The sequence below is a fragment of the Sceloporus undulatus genome, chromosome 10 (assembly GCF_019175285.1).
Source record: "Sceloporus undulatus isolate JIND9_A2432 ecotype Alabama chromosome 10, SceUnd_v1.1, whole genome shotgun sequence".
Taxonomy (NCBI): Eukaryota; Metazoa; Chordata; class Lepidosauria; order Squamata; family Phrynosomatidae; genus Sceloporus; species Sceloporus undulatus.
In genome coordinates, this window is record NC_056531.1 from 15,097,951 (window position 1) to 15,120,183 (window position 22,233).

At 45.3% G+C, this 22,233-nt stretch overlaps 1 protein-coding gene across 1 annotated transcript in view; it reads left to right on the forward strand.

Annotated features, from left to right (window-relative positions):
* Positions 1-6,643: 6,643 nt before the first annotated feature.
* ELL (elongation factor for RNA polymerase II) overlaps positions 6,644-22,233 on the forward strand; it is a 31,607-nt gene continuing 16,017 nt past the window's right edge. Inside the window, exons 1-6 of the mRNA XM_042441897.1 lie at positions 6,644-6,649; positions 7,112-7,159; positions 14,942-15,063; positions 15,980-16,143; positions 18,706-18,959; positions 21,259-21,383. Of these exons, the coding sequence (XP_042297831.1) occupies positions 6,644-6,649; positions 7,112-7,159; positions 14,942-15,063; positions 15,980-16,143; positions 18,706-18,959; positions 21,259-21,383 (719 nt within the window). The remainder of the gene's footprint in view (positions 6,650-7,111; positions 7,160-14,941; positions 15,064-15,979; positions 16,144-18,705; positions 18,960-21,258; positions 21,384-22,233) is intronic.

Consider the following 22,233-nt stretch of genomic DNA (forward strand, 5'->3'; position numbering starts at 1 on the left):
ATGTGGGAGCTGTATATAAATATCAAATGTTATTCAAAGGAATTGCATTCTGAGGAACACTTTAGCCAAATGGCATTTCTGGTGAAAACTGAGCTGCTTGGATCCCATCAGACCCTGCCGATTTTCAGATACACAGTGAAGGTTTGCCTATAATTTATGTCTGAAATCAGGGTGGTTGCTATGGGTTTCAACAGCAGCTCAGAATGCTGTTATGCAACTTCTCTCCCTCTGTCTCTCTTTTTTCCCTTTGCAGTATGTTGTGGCAGTCGTTGATTTTTTTAGGGAGAAAGCAAAAGTAAGCAATTATTCTGGGCAGAGCTGAAATTGCTGGTAATATGGTTGGGCCTGGGAGTTGGATAGTTGGTTCTTTTGGAGTACATGTGGGGCAGTTAGGGATTCAGAGAATGGTAGAATCTTAGGATATGGAAGGGACCCCAAAGGGTTATTTAGTCCAGTGCTCTACCATTCAGGAATGCACAACTACACCATCCTGAACAATGCCCATCCAGCCTTTGTTTAAGGACCTCTAAAGATGGAGAGTCCAGCATCTTCCAAGGCAGTCTAATTCCTTTTCTAAACAGCTCTTACCATGAAGACATTCTTCCCAATGTTAAGGTGAAATCTCTTTTCTTGTAATATTAATCTATTGGTTCATGTCCTGGTCTCTGGAGCAGCAGAAAACAAGCTTGCACTATCTTCTACCTGACATCCCTTTGGATTTTTAAAAATGGGTGCATCATATCACCTCCCAGTCCAATTTTCCCTAAGATAAACATTCCCAGCTACGTTTTGGTTTCCAGATCTTCCACCATTTTGGTTGCCCTCCTTTGGATGTGCCCCAGCTGGTCAACATCCCTCTTGAATTATGGTGCCCAGAACTGGGCACAGGGTTATTCCAGGTGAGGCCTGACCAAAGCTGGATATACCATTGCTTCTCTCGATTTGGACACTATACTCCTGTTGATGCAGTCCAGAATTGCATTCGCCTTTTTGGCCACTGCATCACACTGCTGACTCATGATTAGCTTGTGGCCTACTAAGTCTCCTAGATCTTTTTTACATAGACTACAGTGAAGCCAGGTGTCACTCATCCTGTATTTATGCATTTGATTTTTCCTGCCTTGGTGAGCTCATGGCGTCTTCTGTTACTTTCCTCTTCCCCATTTGATCCTCACAACTCAAATTAGGCTGAAGGTATAACCAGTCCAGAGTGGCCCAGTGAGTTTCCTAGCTTGGTGCAAGCCTGGATCTCCCCAAGTCTCAGTCCCACACTAACCAAGTAGCAGGAACTATGTGACTTTACAGTTACTGTAGGACTGTGATACTCAGCATTCTCACTGATGGCTGAGACTGCTGGGGGTTGCAGTGCAACAATATCTGGAAGACTGCCTGATTCCAAGCCCTTCTCTGACCATTGCACCACTTCATCTTTCTGCTTCATACTGCATCATTCATTCAGTGGAACACACTCCCTCGGAGTGTAGTCAAGTCCACTTCCTTGGAGGTCTTTAAACAGAGGCTTGATGGCCATCTGTCGGTGGATGCTTTGAATGAGATTTCCTGCATGGCAGGGGATTGGACTGGATGGCCCATGTGGTCTCTTCCTACACTATTCTATAATTCATGCCCTGCTTCTTGAACTAGCTGATTGGGCATTCATGGAAACAGGATTCTGAATCTTGCTTTGGTCCAAGAGGACTCGTCTTTGGGAAGTGTCATACATAACTTTTCCATGACCGAGAGGGGTCATGATAGTCATCTGAAGGAAGGTCACCATGTGGAAGATGGAGTGATCTTGTTTGCTGCTGCTCCAGAGACCTGAACACAAACCAAGTGGATCCAAATTGCAAGAAGAGAGATTCCACCTAAACACGATGAAGAACTTTTGACTGGAAGAACTGTTCTACAGTGGAATGGACTGCTTTGGAGCGTGATTTGGAGGTTTTAAAAATAGGTTAGAGGGTATATATCGGGAGTGTTAAAGTGATTTCTACTCTGCTTTTGTAAGTTTTTTTATTGTACTGTGTTTTAGACTGTAAGCTAGGTTTCATGGCTGGATCAAACCCTAGCCTTCAGTTTTGGCCCAATAAAGTCATCACTGCATTGTGGATTTTGGATGTGATTGTACTTTGCTATATGGCCACATGTTTCCTGGTCTCTATAGTCTCAGTGTAGTGGTTTCGGTGTTGGATTAGGACTTTGGAGACCAGGGTTCAAATTTGAGTAAGCTGCATCCCTAACAGAGGAGACCAATTGAGGTGTGGAAATGAATTATGGAGGTCACAAGTATGTGTGGCACAGTGGGCTGCTTGTGACCTTCCAGAATTTATTGGGCTGCTGTAGTAGTTCCCATAATCCCTGTCATCCATAGCCCGTCCAGGTGTATAGGACCACTTGATGCCTTATACTATGACAAGAACCCCTTTTTATCTCTTCCTGCTCCTTCCAGGTAACTCCTTCACCAAGGAAAGGCATCCATTTTCAGATGCATGTCTGCCTATTTACCTAGCTGCTTATATAATTTGTGGCAAAGTTTTATTTTAGGCTCTCATGAACCCTCCACTTTGTCCCTAGCTTCCTAAGTGCCCACTATTGACATGAAGCTCCAGCTCTGCTTGTCGCCCTTTTAAAGCAAACAAGCTGCTCAGAGAGGTGCCCCGTGCCACCTTTAAAACACCAGTGTTTGCGCACAAGCCTGGCACAGCCTCACCTCCTTGGCACCCTGGCTGCTTCTTACCAGCCAGGTTTTGGCTTTTGTTCTGAGTGCTGGAAAGCATACCATGGTCTCTTATGTTCCAGCCAAGGAGTGATCCCTTCTCCCCTGCCTTCTGTAGTCCTTCATGATGTGACTTGCCAACCTGTTTCTGCATGTTTTTGCTGCTGGAAGAAGAAAGAGAGCAGGCTTGAACACCCAGGTAGCTCAGCAAAGTTACTAGAGCTCAAGAATTGTTGCTGCCTGTTTTGCTATTTCCTTTGCGGGCCAGTAACTTTGGCTGTATTTGCAAGGCTGTGCTAGCTGCTAAGGTAATTTGCGTCGTGCTGATGATGTGATAAAGAATTGATTGTTCTCCATAGAGAAGGCATTATTGCTCCTCCCAGCCAAGTAATCTACATGCCACAAACTGAGGTCTAGTCTGGCCTTGTAAAGATATAGTACTACTAAATTATAATAAGAAGAAGCTGCTCTGAGTCCCAGTTTTGGGGCAGGTGGGGAAGTGTGGGGATGCTGCTGCTGCTGCTGATGATGATGATGATGATCTTCATCATCCCACCTTTCCCCCAAATCTGGGACTTAAAGCAGCTTATAATTTAAAAGAACAGTGCTATTAAAACATACAAAAGAGGGCATTAAAATAGAATTAAACTATTACAGTATTAAAACAGATCACTTGTTAAAAGAATAAAGTACAGTTTAAAAAGATAAAAGCACTTAAAAACAGTACACTGTAGAACAGCACAGCACCTCCAGCCTGTCCTTTCAAGACTTGCCTTTAGTGGAGACTTACCTTCAATTCTCTGGAACTTACTTTTAGTTTCTGGAACTTTTAGTTCTCTGAAACTGTGGCTGTCTTGCATGTTCATCTTCATTCTTTTAGCAGTAGTTGTTAGTGTTATATTAATGGCTACAGGGTCGCTTGGAGACCTCTTATCAGGGGAGAGCCATAATTTGAAGCTAACTTGACAGCACATCCCCATTAAAAAAGACCTGCGATGGCCTTGTTATCACAGATTTGCAGTGGCTAAGACTATTGGATTAGAATTTGGGAAATCCTTGTTCTGGTTCACTTTGGGGGGGGCAGTCTATCTCTTTCTCACTCATACACATGCACACAGACACAGACCTACCTCACAGGCTTGTTGTGAGGAGGAGGTTAGATTGTACATACTGCCTTGAGTTCATTGAAGGAGGGGAGGCAGGGTTTAAATAGAATTGAATAAGTGCATATTTAGCACACCCAGCCTCAAGAAATCAATAGCTTCTGTCTGATGCTGATCTACCTGCATGTGAGGAAACAGGACCCAAGAGCCCAGTTAACCTGAGTTTTTCCTAATGACCTGAGGGATTCTGCAATCTTGCGTCCCCCGTGGCTGTCAGGCGACCAAGGTCTTGGATGGGTTTGCTTCTACTTTCTTCTCTTTGCATCTGTCACAGGCTCCGCAATCTGTACAGTTCCTCCTGTGCAGAACCTGTGCCCCCCTTTTAGGTTAGTCTTAAAACCCCATCCAAAATGTTTTTGATAAGACATTGTCTGAATCCCCTCTGCTCAGCCTTGAAGATCTGGTGGGCTAGCCACACTCTCTCAGTGAAAGAGGACAGCTGTGGCAAACCCACTCTGAGAAAACCTTTAAAAGGTTTGAAGGTGACTGTAGTCTTAGTAGACCACAAGCTAATCGCATGTGTAGCAGTCAAAAAAAAGCTAGTGCAATTGAAATGTTGCCATCCCTGCTCAGCGTTTGAAATACCCCCAGGGTGACCTTGGGCAAGTCACACTCTCTCGGCCTCAGAGGAAGGCAAGGACAAACCCCTTCTGAACAAATTCTACCAAGACAACCCTAGGAGAAACAGCATGATGAAGTGGCTTGAGTATTGGGCTAGGACTCCAGGACACCAGCATTCAAATCCCCAGTGAGATGTGGAAACCCACCTTGGGAAAATCACACTTTGTCAGCCTTAAAGGAAAGCAGTGTCACACGTATTCTGAAGAAATACCCGAAAACACCATGATAGGTCCTCCTTAGGGTTGCTATACATTACCAGTGACTTGAAGGCACGCAGCAAGACTTTGTGCCATTTTTCCATTTTTTGAACTGGGAGGAGTAGGGAAGGCAACCATTTAAAAACATCCCTTGTTTACTCACCTGGAGAGTGTCTTTGCTCCCCACTGGTGACCCCATGCTACTAAGAAGGCATGTGCTGAAAGTGTGTTTTAAACCTTTGCATCTTGGTGCCAGCTTGTGAACTTTCAGTTTTGAAATCTCTGGCGTGAGATATCTGGAAAGGGGAGGAGAAGAGAGTTGTTGGATGTAGGACTTTCAGAAACTTCTGGTTCTTGGAAACTAAAAGCCAAAATGATGTGGGTTCTTCCAAATCCCCCACTCCCATTCTGGTTGGAAGCAGGGACTTCCTCTTCAGCTGCAAAAAGGAGAAGTTTGCCAAGAAAAGGGAGCCGATATCATGGGATTTGGCAGCAGCCGTGGATCTGGGTGGGTTTGCTGTGTGCGAGAAGACATGCTGCTTCTTTTTTTAAAAAAAGTTGGGAGGGGATATTTATTAGCGTTTACATATTGATTACTGCTTTATCACACTACCTACACAGTCATGTACAACAGTGCTAGAGTACAGATGACATTAAAACAATGCAACTCTGGTCTTTTTACTTAATTTCTGAGTGCAAAGGGGAGAATTGAACACCTGTAAAGTCTCTACTTGAGAAGCAAGTCATATTGCCTGCTCTTTCACACAGACTCCTGCATGCAGATACATATTTATATGCCATGGAGATTTTGTACTGAGCACCAGTTACAAGTGTCAGCAATTTGCAGCAGATACAAAAGGCCCTGTGTGTGTGTGTTTGCCACAGCCATGGAGGAAGACAAAGGTGCTGGCAGGGGAGTTTGTCTCAGTTGCAATTTTCATGTGCTCATAATAGACACACACCTGTAGTCTTGAGGAGGCAGCGGGATGCTTGAAAGCACAGAGGGGAACCTATGAGAAAAGCTCAAGAGCTGGATATAATTTCCAGGGCTACAGGGCTGCGTTAGCTTATGAATTAATTTAAGAATAAGCCTCAGTGGCCCAGACCCGTTTCCAATCAACCCAGAGCATCTTAGCCTTGGGCCTCCCAGATGTTGCTTGGCTTCATTTCCCATCATCCCTACCTAGTGTGGCCATCATTCAGGGATTCTGAGAGTTTAAGCCCCACAACATCTGGAAGACCTCAGAGCTGAGAGCCACAGTTCAGTTTCCTGACCAACCAGATAGGACTGTTAGGTCACAGGTAGGACTTCAAGGAGTCTTCTTTCCCCAGTTCTTTGTCTGCAGCAGCTGGTGTTCAGAGGTAGATTGCTTCTGTGCATGACGGTTCCATTTGGCTATCAAGATCTATGGCTAAATTCGGATACAGACAAGTAGGAGTGGGTTCAGAGAAGGGCAAAAAGGATGGTAAGAGGGATGGAGAACAAAGCACATAAAATATTGACCGAGTTTGGTAAGTTCAACCTGGTGGAAAGAAGATGGAGGGGAGGCAGGAATCCCCCTCTTGAAATGCCTCAAGGACTGCCTCAGAGAGGATGGGACGGATTTGTTCGCTGCTGCTCCAGATAGGAGGACCAGCTATAATGGTTTTAAAATACAGAAGGGTAGATTTTTTTTTATTCAACCTTTCAAGGCAAGAATGGTTGGTCAGTTGAATCAATGACCTGGAGATTTCTCTTTCTCTGGACATCTTCCAAAAGAGGTTGGACAGCCAATTGCTGGGAAAGCTCTAGCTGGAGATTCTGCATTGAACAGGGGGGTTGGACTCCTCACATGGTGAAGAGGATAGGACCAGGTCAAATGGTTTGAACTTATAGGGGGGTAGATTTTGACTGAGCATTAGAAGGAACTTCTTGACTCTAAGAGTAATGGGACCAGTGATCCAGAATGGTGGTGGGTTCTCTTTCTCTGGAGGTCTTCCAAAATAGGCTGGACAGCCACTTGCTGGAGATGCTCTAGCTCAGTGGTTCCTAGACTTTGGTCCTCCGGATGTATTGGACTTCACCTCCCATAATTCTTCACTGCTGGCTAAGCTGGCAAGGGCTTCTGAGAGTTGAATTCCAAAACACTTGGGAGGAGCAGCATTTGGACTCTAGCTAGAGTTCCTGCCTTGAGCTGCAGGTGCAGTTTGGACTTCATGGTCCATGAGACTCCTTCCAACACTTCTAGGACAAATGGAGACTCCTTTGGAGTTGGGGGTCTCTGCCATTCATGGCATGGGAAAGAGCTCCCATATCCCCGGGTCTCTTCTCTTGGCTTCTGTTATTACTTCGTCTAGCAATATCACTTCTTATCACCCTACGTGAGCATAACTGGTGTGACCTGGCTTAATGTTTCTTCTCTCCCTCTTAACAGGACCCTGTTGCGTTGAAGCCATCGATTCAGTTTCAAGGAAGTCAAGGGGTAAGTTCTGGTCGGATATATCAAGTTTCGTTGGCCATTGTTTCTGTTTTTCCTTCCAGTTCTTGAAACCTAGAGAGAATGAAAGTCTTTGGGTCCAGAAGCAGCTACCACTCCTTCTGTGGTGCTGCAGAGTTACAAGAGGAATTAGTTCTAGACCTGTCCCTCCCCCCCCCCCCGCCCCCAACCAATAATATTTATGTGCTGCTTGAGGAAGTATTTACTGGGAAGAAGAGGCAGGAAGGAAGTACTTAACCCATATACTATCCATTGATAACTCTTTTACCAAGGTCCCCATCTCCTTTTCTTTCTTTAATTTTTCGCCCTCCTTGGTATGCTTCTCTCCAGTCTTTCTCTCCTCTCAAAAATCATTTTTAATACGCCGGTTTCTCCAGAACGCCTCTTTGTTCTGGTGTCTGAACCTGGGCTGCTTTGCATGGACGAAGCTGGTTAGTATTGGGGCAAGGGGAAGCAGCCTCTGTTCTCTTGGGACAATGTGTATTGCCCCTTCCTTGCTTTTCATTGGCCCAAAATGACAGCTTGCAAACGTTTTTTAACAACTTGCAACGTTTCAGTTTGCCAAAAGGGGACCCGTTCAACCACCCCCCCAAACACACACAACCACGCAACCACCACAAAGGAAAATAAAAACGGGACATAAAGGCAAGGCAACCATTTCACCAACAGAACCTGTCACCATTTTTAAAAGCACCCTGTTTCAGTAATCACTACCAATTAAAAGAAGAGGGCCACAGTCTAACCATGAAGGCATCCTCAGGTTAAAATCAATTGAACTGGACTATAGAATTACATTTGGTGTTTTCCAACTCTTGTATTTATTTGACTTGGCTGTGGTTGGTCAGAATAAACAGCACAATTGATGAATTCCTGCAAGACTAGGCTCATGGCTTCTTTGATGGATCAATCACCTGTATGTGGTTTTCCTCACCATTTTTCTAGTTGCGTCCTGTCTTCTCATGATTTGCCCAAAGTAGACAGACTCAGTTTGTCATCTTGGCTTCTAGAGCGAGTTTCAGGCTTGATTTGCCCTATGACTCGGGTTGCATAATGGAGGACTCCGAACCGGGACCAAATGTAGGACCAGGTTTGAAAATGTCGGATTTTTTTTAAAAAAAAATTCCTGGTCTAGGAAAATTAACCAAAAAACGTCCTATTTTTCCAACCCCGTCCTCCCTCCTCCTCCTCCGGCTTCGGCAGGAGCCTAGGCCGGTCCCAAGCAGGGGGGAGGCGGAACGGGGGCCGCCTTGAATCCGGCGGCTTTTGCCGCGGTCTTTGCCAAGCAGTCCTCCCCCCTCCTCCTGGTGGAGGAAGCCTAGGCCGGCTCCAGGCCGGGGGGGGTAACAGAAGGGCGCGGGGGACGCTTGGCCACTCGCGGCGATCGACGCGGTGGGTGCGGGCTTCCTTTACCCCTCCTTCACGGCCTGAGAGGGACCTAGGGCCGGCTCTCAGTCTGGGAGGGAAGGGCGGGGGGAAGCCAGGCACCGCTTCGGATCGCACGCGGTGCCGGGCTTCCTTCCCCTCCTTCCCGGGCTGAGAGGGAGCCTATGCCCGGCTATCAGGCCGGGGAGGGCGGGGGGGGAGGGGAAAGTCCTGGCACACGCAGCGATCGCTGTGGTGCGGGCCTTCCTCCCCATCTTTCCCGGCCTGAGAGGGACGCTAGGCCGGCTCCCAGGCCGGGAAAAAGACGGCGGAGGCTGGTTCCTCATCGCGGGCAATCGCCGCGGTGGGAGCGGTTCTCCTCCTCCTCCCGGGACTGAGGGTAAGAAGCCTCGGCCGGCTCCCAGGCTGGGAAGGAGGCGGGGCCGACCATCATCGCGCCGATGGCCGGGTGGTAGGTGGGCCTCTCCTCCTCTGGTGCCTCGCGGAGGGCCTGGAGGCCCCGCGGCCGGAGCTCGGACCGAGGAGCGCCTCAAAGTGCTCGCTGGGGGCCGGGAGGGAGCGTCTTACGCGGGCTGGAGTCCAACCGCGGTCGAGCCTTTCTTCCCAGTCCTCAGCAAGGCCTTGGAGCACCGCGGGGCCGAGGTGTCAGCGGTGGGGTTGGGCCCTTCCCTGGTTTTGGGCGCGGGGACCGGACCGGGACGGCACCGCCACAAAACCGTGACTTGTTCCCGCCCCGGCGGGACTGGGCGTATGGGCAACCCTAACACCTACGAACCATTATCAAAACCGAGTTTTGCTTTTTGGAATTTATATATTTTTGGAATATTTTCAAAGTGTCAGTGGTTGAATCCATGGATTTTGCCATTTTATGGAAGGGATGCCAGTCTACTATGACATTATATTTAATGAGATTTGAGCATCCATGGTTTTTGATATCCACAAGAGATCCTGGAACCAAAACCCAGTGGATACTAAGGGCTCTATTGCCCAGTATCTTAGGTCTTCTGGGCACTTTACAATGAAGAGAAATACAGAACAATATGCAGAATCTAAAACAGGCAAGCTGAGCAGGTGAATTTAGCATGGCCTCAGAAGGCATTTTGACTCTTGAATCAAGAAAGCAAGGGTAACTCTCTTTGCAAAATCTTTCTTGAGTCAGGATTAATTCCCACCAGAGAATAGAAATGCTGTTACTCTGTTCTTGGGGCTCCTTGGTTGAAACCGAGCATCTCTGTTTTCATTTCTCGGGTGCCGTCTCTTTCAAGCAATCTGCTTGTTAGAGAGAGCAAAAGTTGCAGCTGCAGGTCTGCTGTTTTTAAAGGCAGGTGGCCACATGAGGAATAAACAGTGGCAAAAGCAACGGCCGCATCTGTGCTGCTCACCCGAGCCGCCCAAAGGCCCTGCATGCCTGCTGTAAATAACAATTCCCAGGAACCACTCACAAGATACCCTCCAAGGCTGAAATGAGCATGTCTTGCCCTGTAAATGCTATGAGGGAAGAGATGTAATCTGTACAGTGTGCTGATTTCCCCCCTCCTTGCTGCTGCTTCTCCCTTCCCCGAGACCTGTGTGATTTTCCTGAAAATGTCACAGAAATTCTACAAAAGCTGCCTGCAGTGCCAATGGGCACCTGGGCAAAGAGGCAGAGGTCCACCAGCATTTGCTCTTCTGAATAAAGTGCCCCCCAGGGGGGAATTGTTGTTTCCTTGCAGAGAGAAGGGTAAGATCGCAAGGTGCAGGGTTTTTCCTGACAAGTTATCTTTCTATACGCAGGGATAAGTGTGGGTCCTGTGTGTGAATCATACAGTCCTGCTTCCCCACATCAAGGGAAATGATAGCACCACTCTCTTCTGCTTTGGTCAGACCTCACTTGGAATATTGTGTCCAGTTCTGGGCTTCATAATTCAAGAAGGATGTGGACAAGCTGGACAGTGTCCAGAGGAGTGTGACCAAAATGGTAGAAAGTCTAGAAACTACCAAGCCCTGTGAGCTGTGGGTGTTTAGCCTGGAGAAGGGAAAGTTGGAGCACATTTGTTGCTGAATGTAAAAACCTAGTCTGGGCAACTGCAATGGGTCTCAGGAATAGCTTGGCACAGGCTTTCAGGGGCTGTACAAACTGCCAGAAAAGCCCCTACCCCCAAAAAAGAAGAAAAAGTAAAACTGGAAGTGGTTGGAAGTTCACTTCTGCTTTTCAGAAAGAGGTCTGTTTGTTTTTTCAGTGACCACCAGCGCAGCCTTCTTAATGGGTGGCTTGCCTGCTCACACTTGTTTTTGGGACCAGAAAAAGAGGCATCTGATGTGGGCAAAAAAAGGAATTGAAGGCCGCCCAAAAAACAGTCTCCTGGAAAGGGAATAAACTGCCCATGAGGGATGCTTGAGTTGTGTATTCATGCATGGCAAGGAGTGCATCTAGATAACTCTTGCGGGTCACTTCCAGCTTTTAAAATTCTGTGATTCTATGAATTGCAACAAGCCTTCCCCCCCCCCCCCCCCAAAAAAAAAAAAGGTTTCTGCAGCAGATTTTTTGGCATACCTGCTCTTGACTATTTTTTGGTTTGCATACATGCCATTTTAGGCCTTCCTCTTGTGTTCTGGGTGGGTTCTTTCGAGTTTATCTAGACAACAGGGAACCAGGAATTGGCCTTTCCCTGTGCCAGCCCTTTACCCTCTCCCTGTGCCAGCCCTTTACCCTCACCTGTGGAACTCCCTGCCACAAGAGAGTCACTTTGAATCTATGTTCATCCAATTCTAGTTCAAAATGTCTCCTCAGAGAAGCAATTAACCTACCCTCTGTTTTTTTTCTTTCTTTCTTTCTTTCTTAGAATCATAGAGTTGGAAAGGGCCCATCAAGCTCATTCCCTTCTGCTCCTTTTTTAAAATTTTGTAATTCTTTTGCGTTTTTGATTTTGCTTTTTCACTGCCGTACCTTTTACTGATTGGTTATCATTTCGAATATCTTTAATACAGAAAAAATATAATGTTTTCTAACTTGTAAACGTTTCTGAAACCTTCTTAGTTGGATGGGGTAAAAGCAGAAGTTGCAAAAGTTCCTTTTGGCCTCTATAGTTCCCAGCATTGTCCCAAAGAATGTAGAGACTGGCAGTGGTTGGGGGGGGGATATTTCTCAAGCTCTGTATATGAATGCCAGGTACAGGTTGCATTTGCAAAATGTAAATCAATGTGTTGTCCACAGTTCAGATGTTTAAACACAGATGAGTAAGAAATGCAGGTGCTCAGTCTCCCTGGTTTGTACCCCAACCCTGGTGGGCTAAAGCCCAAATTTTTGTTGATCTCCCAATTCCATTTTTCACAAACTGTTTTCCAAGCTGCAAAATTTAATTGGTCTTAGCTGGCTAGATTGGTTTTTCAGCTGATTAAAAGTGCCCATTCATAATGTTTTCACTGATCAATATGGATTTGTGCATATGTGCCTTTGAGTCACCTGCTGCCCCTTAAAAACAAAATTCCCATTTTTTAAAAGAATACAGGCACATGCCAGACAGCAAGCACTGTCTTAGAAGATACAAAAAGCAAAGTTAGCCATCTTGGTCCACCAAAATATGCAAGCTTTTTCAGTTCTGCAGAACTCTTCATCAGTCTGCGTGTTTATGTGCCATCACGTCGCCGATTGACTTAATGGTGACTCCATGAATTTCACAGGGTTTTCTTAGACAAGGAATACCCAGAGGTGGTTTTGCCAGTGCCTTACAACACCTGCTTTTCCATGGCTGTCTCCCATCCAAGTACTAGCCAGGGATGCTGCTTCTTAGCTTCCAAGATCAGAGGGGAAGCAGAGAGGAGGAGAAGAAACAAGCCAGTCCACAGATGTTGTAACTGTGAACCCAGATTTCCCTATTTCTGAGGTGCAGGCAGCTCTTGTGTTTTCAGTAGTGGAGAAGAAATCATTTCTCCTCCATCCCGATGTGTGTTGACAGATGTACCATAACCTGATATTTCCACACTGGCCTTGAGACAGAGTTTAATAACCTGCAGACCTTGTAGGCACCATGGCACCTGGTCACATCTTTTAGAAATCCCTGCTTTTTCCACTTCCTCCCACTTTTCTGATTATTTTTCATTTTTTCCCTAACACTAGCCCAGTGAAGAGTTCTGGGCAACTCAAAGGCTTGCACACTAATAAAGGTAATATCCCACCAGAGCTGTGTAATCTGGAAAAATTTCCATGGAAATTGGGAAGTACAGGGTGGAAAAAATTTCCATGGAAAAATATATCATTTCAGTCTTTCCATGAAAAAAGATCAGCTGTATTTTGCTATATTTTCCTGTGGAAATTTTTCTACACCATGTATGCATTTATGTGTATGTTTATTCTTATCCATAGTTGTCTGGGCTGTTGTACTGCAAGCAATCGTGTTGGATAGGCTGAATTTATAGGGTATGCAGTTCTAATTGGCAAACCCTTAATTCTCATAGGAATAGACTAACAAACTAATGCACTACTAAATATGTATCTGTTTTGTTGGCTTCTCTTCCTTTGTAGTCAGTCACAAGTAGTCAGAACAAAATGGTATATGGGATAAGGAAATGGTATAAGCTGCCACAAAGTCCTATCCATCCTTCAGTGAAATAAAATATTAAATTAGCTGTCCAGAATTTCCTTTTTCTGAGCTTGAAATATGCCAATCAATAGTGTGGAGAATGAGAGAGTGAAGCTGTAGGTAGGTAGACCTCAACAAAAGAAAGTTAAAATACAGTGAGCCCTGCACATTTGCTGGGGTTAGGGGCACAAGACTCATGTGAAAGTAGAAAAAACTGCAAATAATAGAAAATCCTTTTTTTTTTAACTGAGAGAGCACTTCTCTAGCAGTCTCTGGTTCTGAAGATGCCAGCCACAGATACTCGTGAAACGTCAGGAAGAAACTTCTAGAACATGGCCACATAGCCCGAAAAAACCACAAAAACCTATGGATGCCAGCCATGAAAGCCCTTGACTTCACAATCTCTGGTTCTTCCAACACAACTCTTTGGTCCTCATGTGCTGGAGGTTGATCACAGAATTCTGCTGGAGGACCTAGAAATGCCTAGAGTGTTCTCTCTAGGAATTTCTAGGTCTTCCAGTGCAACATCTGGCAAAAGTTGGCCATAGAGTCATGCTGGAGGACCTAGAGCTTCCTAGAGAGAATGTATTAATTAAATGCACAAATAATCACATCAGCAAAGCCACAAATGTAGAAGGTTGACTGTGCATCAGGCCTGTCTCTCTTCAGGCATGTGGCCTTAAAACACAATAGTGTTTTTTTCTACTTGTGGTCACCTTTTGTTAAATATAAGGGAAGTATATGCTTCCCCCCCTCCCCTTTTATATTATTACAAATATTCCAGTGAAATAAATCTTTGAATGTGCTTGGCTATAATATTGAAACCAAACATGCTGCATCATATAGTGTTATTTAGAGCACTGGAGAGCTTTCCAGTTCTGCTTTGGTTTTGGAAAACTCACATCACCGTTGCCCATCTGTGAGTCTCAGTTTCATTTTGGAAGAGGTAGTTTTCCTGAGAGCAAGGAGGTGTATCCATCTGAGAAAACTGCCCATGGCTCATGGGTGGCTTGTCTGCTTTGCATACAGAGTCTCAAGTCTAGTCCTGGGCATCTTCCATGAAATGGCTGCTGAGATGCCAAAAGGTGGAAAGTCCCTTGAGGACCATGAGCAGCCATAGAGTTTAGCACATGGCTTCCCTGGCCTGAAATCAGGGCTATGGAGTTGTGATGCGCAACCATCGACTCGGACTACTCTGTTTTTTTTTTTACTCTCTGACTCCTTGGCATCACAGCAGTTGTCTTCATCTTGGGTCCCATGTCTTACACTGACATCCCAATGTCTCCCACCTGGAGTTACAGCAAAATGCTCAATTACAGCTGAATTTGTGGAAAGCCTCTTTAAATTTATTTCCAGAGGTGGAATCTATCCTAAGCGATTCAAAAAGAATGGTGCAAAAGTAAAGCTGATCTTGTTGAGTTTTGCAGCATTCTTTTTGAATCACCTTGCATTTTTTAAAATCATAAAGTGTTAAATTTTTATTTTGAAGTCAGTATTGGGGTCTACCAACTCACCTTGATCTTTTTCTTTTTTTAGAATTCCTTTGTTTCCTTCCTGTTTAATTATAATGGTGTCTTTAGCTATCGAAGATTAAACCTTTCAACCTTTAGTTTTCCAGATGCTTGGCACTACAACTCCCATAAAACCTGACCTCATGCTGGCTAGGGCTTCTGGGAGGTGGCGGTTCAAAACATCCAGAGACCAAAATCAAGGGAATTTGCATCTAAGGCCCACACAAGTGATAGGGGCAAGGATTTTCTTCTATTAGGCAGCATTGTATGTCTTGCTGTGACAACACTTTAAATTGTTGCTTTCTTTTCAACAGCACATTTCTATACCCAGGCCCGACGGCCCAGCGGGGGTCCGCACATTTTCGTTTTATCTCTCCAATATTGGCAAGGATAGTCCTCAGGGAAGTTTTGACTGCATCCAGCAGTACGTGTCCAGGTGAGTAGCTTTTCCAGACCCACACGATTACAGATCTACCTGTGAAGTTGATGTTTTTCCTGGGCATGATTTCTCTAGCAGCAAATTTGGTACTAGATGCAAAAATAGCATAGAAGGAATAGGGCGAGTTTCCTACATCACAAGTAAAGAAGATCAGCCCTAAGTGCTTTTCAGCACCGTTTTTATTTAAAGGTAAAAATGTTCACAGGTGAAATGAAAACACCAGGTCAGGTAAGCCTTGCATTGTTGTTGTTGTGTGCCTTCAAGTAATTTCTGACACCAACCCTAAGTTTCATAGCTATGCCTCCCACCAAATTGATTGATTGATTATTGATTGCCTGGCTCAAGGTTACCACAGGACTCTAGAGACCAGGTTCAATTACAGGCTGGGCCTTGGAATGGACTGGGTGAGCTTGAGCAAGTCACATGCTTTTAGCCTCAGGGAAGGCAATTGGAAGCCTCCTCTGAACAAATCTTGACAAGAAAACCCCTTGTTAAGTTTGTCTTACGGTTGCCATAAGTCATAAACGACTTGGAGGCACACAACAACAACAGCAGCAGCAGCAGCAACATGCAGGAATCGAACCTGCATCTCTCAAGACACCAGTCCAACACTTCTTATTACAACAACCATTCAGGCTGTGGGTGGTTTTTGCCCATAGACCACTGTAGAAGAGATGTGTCTCCTGTGGTTTTTGAAATTGCAAATACCATTGGCCTTCCATATTGACAATTCTTTATCCACAGATTTAAGCATCCACAGCTTGGAAACAACCCAGGGGGAGTAACAGAGGATGGAAAAGCAAAGGAAAGGGGAGAGGGAGAGCAGTTTCAGTTACAGTGGGATGCAGAGCCTCAAATATGTCCTGTCGCAGGCCCAGATCCTCAACATTTTATTGCATTTATTTCTCCTCAGCAATGGGAGCATTCAGCTGGACTGTCTGGGCAGCATTCAGGATAAGATCACCGTCTGCGCTACAGATGAGTCCTACCAGAAGGCAAAGCAGAGCATGGCCCTGGTGGAAGAGGAGACACGGAGCCGGGGGGCCATTGTGATCAAGCCAGGAGGCCGCTACGTTGGTGAGGGTCTTCACACTTCTGTCTTTTCAGTGCTTGTAGGGGGAACCTCTGCACAGCCAGAAAATTTCAGAACAGCAAAAGCAACCTGTCTAGTTAGGATTCAATTCTGGAAGTGTGGAACAGGGCATCGATGAATCCAGTATGACTGACATTCAGAGTTGGAGTTATCTGCCCAGATACCGTTTGGAGCATCTGTTTTTCTCAGTTGAGGTCCTTTGGTGTTGTGAGGACCTCTGCTTGATGTGATAAATATTTAAATATTTATTATCTTTAAATATGAGAAGAGATCCCATGTAGACAGCTTGTTTCCTGCTTCTCCAGAGACCAGGGCTCTATCTGCACTGCAGAATTAATGCAGTTTGACACTGCTTTAATTACTATGGCTGAATGTTGTGGGATTCTGGGATTTGTAGTTCGCTGGGGCACCAAAGCCAATGGTCATGGATTGTGGGAGCTGGAGTTGAAAACCAGGCTAATAAAATGGTAATTACAGTCTCAGAGTGGGGGAATTGAAACACAGGAGTGGGGAAGAAGAGCACCCACCTTCAGGAGATGTTCCACAATGGCACCCCTGCACACTGGTTGCTTTCTGGCCACTGGGCCACCAAAAAGCCCCCCTCTTACTCCTGAGTGAACAAACAGGAGCGGTTTACAAGTTACCAAGTTATCTCTGTCAGCCAAATGGATAAGGGCAGAGTTCATGTGGGGAGAAGGGGAGGAAAAGATCAGGAAGGAAGCATATTATTTTCCTGTGTTCTGGGAAGCACACAAAGCTAGGGGGGAGTCATAGTTGGAGTTGGGTTGTCCTTTTGGCCTGCAGGTGGTCTCCCTTTCCTCTCCCCCCCCCCCCCCAATTCAAAGTGTCTTTTGTTACTTCCCCATAGTGGTTTTGGTTGAGGTGCAGCAAGAAATTTGCTCTAATTCCTTTGCTAGAAGAAAATCGCTTTTTAAAAAATCAGATATAATAAAGCACCACAAAGATAAAGATTCTGTGCAAAAACCTCCTTTTAAAACGGAAATAAGATGCACAGGGGACAGGAAAGCCTATTTAGAGAGAGAAAGGCTGCATCTACACTGCAGTTTGATGCCACTTTAACTTCCATGGCTCAATGTTATGGGATTTTGGGATGTGTAATTTGATGAGATATTTAGCTTCTGTGTCAGAGAGCTGTGTTGCCACAACAAAACTATAAATCCAAGGATTCCATAGCATTGAGCCATGGCAATTAAAGTGGTGTCAAATTGCATTAATTCTGCAGTGTAGATCCAGCTTTTCGGTCTCTAAATAGGCTTTCCTATCCTTGGCATATTATTTCTCTTTTTAGAGGAAATGTTGCTAGATGGTAACATCAGCACTACTTGGGATGATGCTAGTTTGGGTTGAGGCACATCTATGTTGCTTTCTACTAATCAATTTCCATTATGATGAAAGACATTTAAAACAGGGATTGGGATAAAATCTGGGGATTCCCTCTCCCTCGTTGGCTTCTCTGAGTCATGAAGTGATGTTCATATTTGAGATAATGACATCTGTTTCTGGTCCCCTGAGGTCATTCATTCATTCATTCATTCATTCATTCATTCATTCAGTTAAGAACCCAGAGCAGCTTATGAAATGTAAAATAAAAGTTGGCTCAAATGTACATTGGCAACATTTTCTTTAAAAAAAAAAGGGGGGGGATACTACTAAAACCAGGTGCAGTATGAGTATTCCTTATCCGGAATTCCACAGTACTCCAAAAGCCAAAATTGTCCACATGAGTGGCCAAGACAGTGATGCTTTTGTTTTCTGATGCTTCAGTCTACACAAACTGTGATCATGCACATAATTATTAAAAATATTATGTACAAAATTACCTTCAGGCTATGTGCATAAGGGCTGTACGAAATATAATTTTTATGGTTAGGTCTGGGTCCGATCTCCCAAGATGTCTCATTGTGTTGTGTGCCTTCAAGTCGTTCCGTCTTGATCCTGTCATGGGGTTTTCTTGATAAGATTTGTGCAGAGGGGATCATTGCCTTCCCCTGAGGCTGAGAGAGTGTAACTTGCCCAAGGTCACTCAGTGGGTTTCATGGCCAAGCGGAGAATCAAACCCTGGTCTCCAGCCCTTATCTATCATTATGTATGCGTAAATATTCCAAAACCCAAAATCCCAACCACTTTTGATACCAAGCATTTCGGATAAGGAAAACTCAGCCTATAGTTAGAACAGTTTAAAATACAGTTCAAAGGTAACAGGATAAAAACATAGGGCACCACTATCAATGTTATTCCACCACATTATTTAAAAATCAATCAGAAGCTTGTTAAATAACAAGGTCTTAATCTGCCAGACGAAGAATAGAGGTCAGTTGAACCTTCCGTGGAAGGGAGTTCCACGCAAAGTTTCCATTGGGCTCTATGGGGAATTTTAAAGAAATTAAGCAGGTCAGTGAGCCACATCTTTTGGTGGAAGGCATGTGTGCTCCTTCAGTTAGTTCCGGTTAGGGTATGTCCTCACTCAAACGGCTGGTGTTTGTAAACCAAGCTTTTGATTGCTGTTCCCTCTTTCCCCAAATTAGGCAAGACTGTCAAAATGCGCAAGCCTGCACCAGGGGTTTCGGACACTGTTCCTTCCCGGATCCGCCCAACACCTGTCAACCTGGCTAGCGCCATGAAGAAAGGCAACAGCGCCATCTCCCAGCGGCCGTTCAAAGACCGGGTGATGCACCTGCTGGCCCTGAAGCCCTACAAGAAGCCGGAGCTGCTCCTCAGGCTGCAGAAGGACGGCCTTTCCATGCAGGATAAAGATTCCCTAGACATGCTCCTGCAGCAGGTAATGGCTGGGTTGAGGGTGTCTTTGTGGGACATGCACTCCTTTTCATCAGCCACCAACACCATGGTTCCTCACTCAAGAGGGGAAGGACTAGCTTTCCTGGAGAGACCATGAGGAGCAAATGGCTTCACGGTCCCAAGGAAGGCAGACCTTAGAAACATTCCTCTCACTAAGGGCAATATCCCAGAATTCTCTGCCCCAAGTCAACATGGCCTCCAGGAATTCTGGGAAGTTTCAATCCTCAAAAACCAGCCACCTTGGATCCCATTTTTTGGAAAGTAAATTGTAAAGGAACTTGATTTACTGGCAGTGGTGTGCCTTTGCATCATTTATGATTTAATGGCAACCCTAGGGCCAACCTGTCATGGTTTTTTGGGGGGCATGATTTCTTAAAGGCTGAGAGAAAGTGACTTGCCCAAGGCTGTCCAGTGGTTTTCCATGTCCAAGCCCAGATTTGAACCTTGGTCTTCCAAAGCACTAGTCTACTACTCAAACCATGATACTACATGGGCTCACGGTTTTCATAACAAGACTTATTCAGAGAAGGTTTGTCATTGCTTTCCTTTGAGGTTAAGAGAGTATGGCTTGCCCTAGGTCTACCAGTGGGTTTCCATTGCTGAGCTGGGATTTGAACCCTGATCTCCCAGAGTTCTAGCCCAACATTCAAACCACTGCACCATGTGGGCTCTCAACAGCACTCTAGCAGTGTTGTTTGAAGTGGTGGGTCATGGACTAGTGCCAGTTTATGAGCCATTGGCTTCTAGTTCCTGGGAACTTTCCACAAAATAAGGGAAACTGTTGTAGCCATTGGCACAAATATGACACATTGGGAAAAACACATTACTGATCCGCCACATAGCTTGAGAAGTAATGCTCTGCAGGGTTTGCTTTATGGTGCAAGTATGCTCTGTAACTACAGAAGGAAATCACACCATTAGCATTCCCAGAGAACACCAGCTGTATTTTGGAAAAGTTACTTTTGGTGTTGATTTAAAGAGAGGCTGGTTAAGAAGGAGTCCCCAGGAAAAGAGGCCAGTATTCACAGAAAGGAGGGATACTTGCATTCCCCGTTGGATTGCAGGGATATGACCCTTATAACATTTTTATTTAAAAGAAAGAATATAATGTATTTTTAGCCAGGACAGATGTCATTAGGTAGGGCAAACAGTAGCAAAGAACAGCCACTTATCCACTGAACCTTATAACAGAACAAATTGTGTCCAAGGAGGAAACATTCTGAGAACTATCAAAGATGCTGTGCCTGGTGAACATTATGAGGAAACCTGAAATGTTTGTGGAAAGATTGGAATCAGAGAGCGTGGGGCAGTTTAGTACACTCCTTTCCTTCTACCACTTCTGAGGTTGGGTATGTTTTCTTTACCCCAAGAGAATCGTTCTAGAGCCAGAATAATTTCCAAAGGAGCTTACCTCTCCCTGCCTCCCCACTGCAGTTCCACTTTGAAGATTTTAAATCATTGGCTTCTTTTTTTTTTTCTTAGCAAGTGAAAGAATGTAAAGGTTTTATGCCATATTCTTGAGGACTAGGGCCATTTTCAATGCTGCCCAGTTCCATCCTAGCAGAGCCTTCTTGGTTTGAACTGATTTGGCACACACAAAACAAAACCGGCATTTTAAATGTTACTTTTAAGGGCGACTACTATTTCTAGAGAATTCTGGGAACTGCAATTCCAAAAGGTATTTTTTCCCAATATCTGAAAGCCCCCCTGGGTAGGACCCATGGGAACTCTGACCACTCTAGCTTAGTTTTATTCTTGTTAGTATGATGCTTTACGGGTTTTTTACTATGTATTTCTATACATTGTACTTCACAGATTTAAAAAACAACAGTCAGCCTTGCATACAGTCTAACACACACACACATACAGAGATGGAGGAAGAGACGGGGAAGAAGGAGTAATGCAAATATAAAACTACAATACAATTGTAAAACAAATCAGTATGACCCTCCTTCCTTCCGCATCTGGAAAAAAGGTCTCTGTAGGAATCTGGAGGTCCTGTACATCCAACATCTGTGATCAACATCCACCAGAAATAGAGAGTTCGCTGTTATCTATGGTTTTCACTATCTGTTATAAGTCTGGGAATGTATCCCCTGTAAATATGGGGGACAAAATGTATCCAAGGAGAGTAAAAAAAAATGCTATAAAGCAAACTGGAAAAATGTGTATAATTAAAGTACACCAGATGATAAAACTATATTAAACTAAAATTTCAAAACCGTCTAGCTTCTAATTGGAGTGCTTAATAGTCACTTCCTGCCTTTCCTCTCCATCCACAGGTGGCAAACATGAACGCCAGAGACAGCACATGTACCCTGAAAGATCATTTGTACAAGGAGGTACAGAAGGACTGGCCGGGCTACTCAGAAGGAGACCAACAGCTGTTGAAGAGGATCCTTTTCCGGTAGAGATGAGTATTCACATACACACACGTGCGCGCACGCACACACACACACACACACACACTCTTTGGATTAGTGGAATAAGACTTCAAGGAGATGCCTAAGAACAGCCCTATCTGCCAAACGTCTTTCCTTCTGGGGAAGTTGTCTGCATGCCTTGGTCTCTCTGCTATGGAAACCCTTTTTACTGGTGGGCAAAACAGAGAAAGCAGGATCTCCTGGGGATAATACAGCAAGAGTTTGCTCTCACAGCAGTGTCCCCTCAAAACTATCCTTTCTTTCTTTCAAAAAGGTGTCTGTTTCAATCACTTAGGTGCAGGCCTGTATCTGGAGGAGTATGACTCATAGACAGAGCTTGAAAACATTCTTCTATTCGGATACAAACTCCCAAAATCCCATCCATGGTTAAGATTCTGGGAATCCCCCACCCCATCCCAAAAAGGTAGCTTTGGCGGGTTACAGACCGCCATGAAAGTATGCGCAGAGTGCGTACTAGGGTTAGGAAGGGGCGGTGCTTCCGCACCCCCCTAACCCTAGCACACGCTCCGCATGCACAAAATGGTGGCGGCCGTCCCACACAGCCACCGCCATGATGGCGTGACGAACGCGCTGCCATCGCTCCGTGCGAGGGCGCTTAACACACCCTTTCCGCAGAGCATGAAGGAGCTCTGAAACGGAGCTCCTTCCTGGTTTGCGTCGCTGGGCACAGCCTTCAGACGGCTGCGCCCAGCAACGCAAGGGAGAAAGGGGCCAAGCGGCCCCTTTCTCCTCCTCCCCGCCACTGCAGGGTGTCCTTGGGGCTTGAAGCCCCAAGGACACCCCTTTCCAGGCTGCGGGGAAACAGCCTTTTGC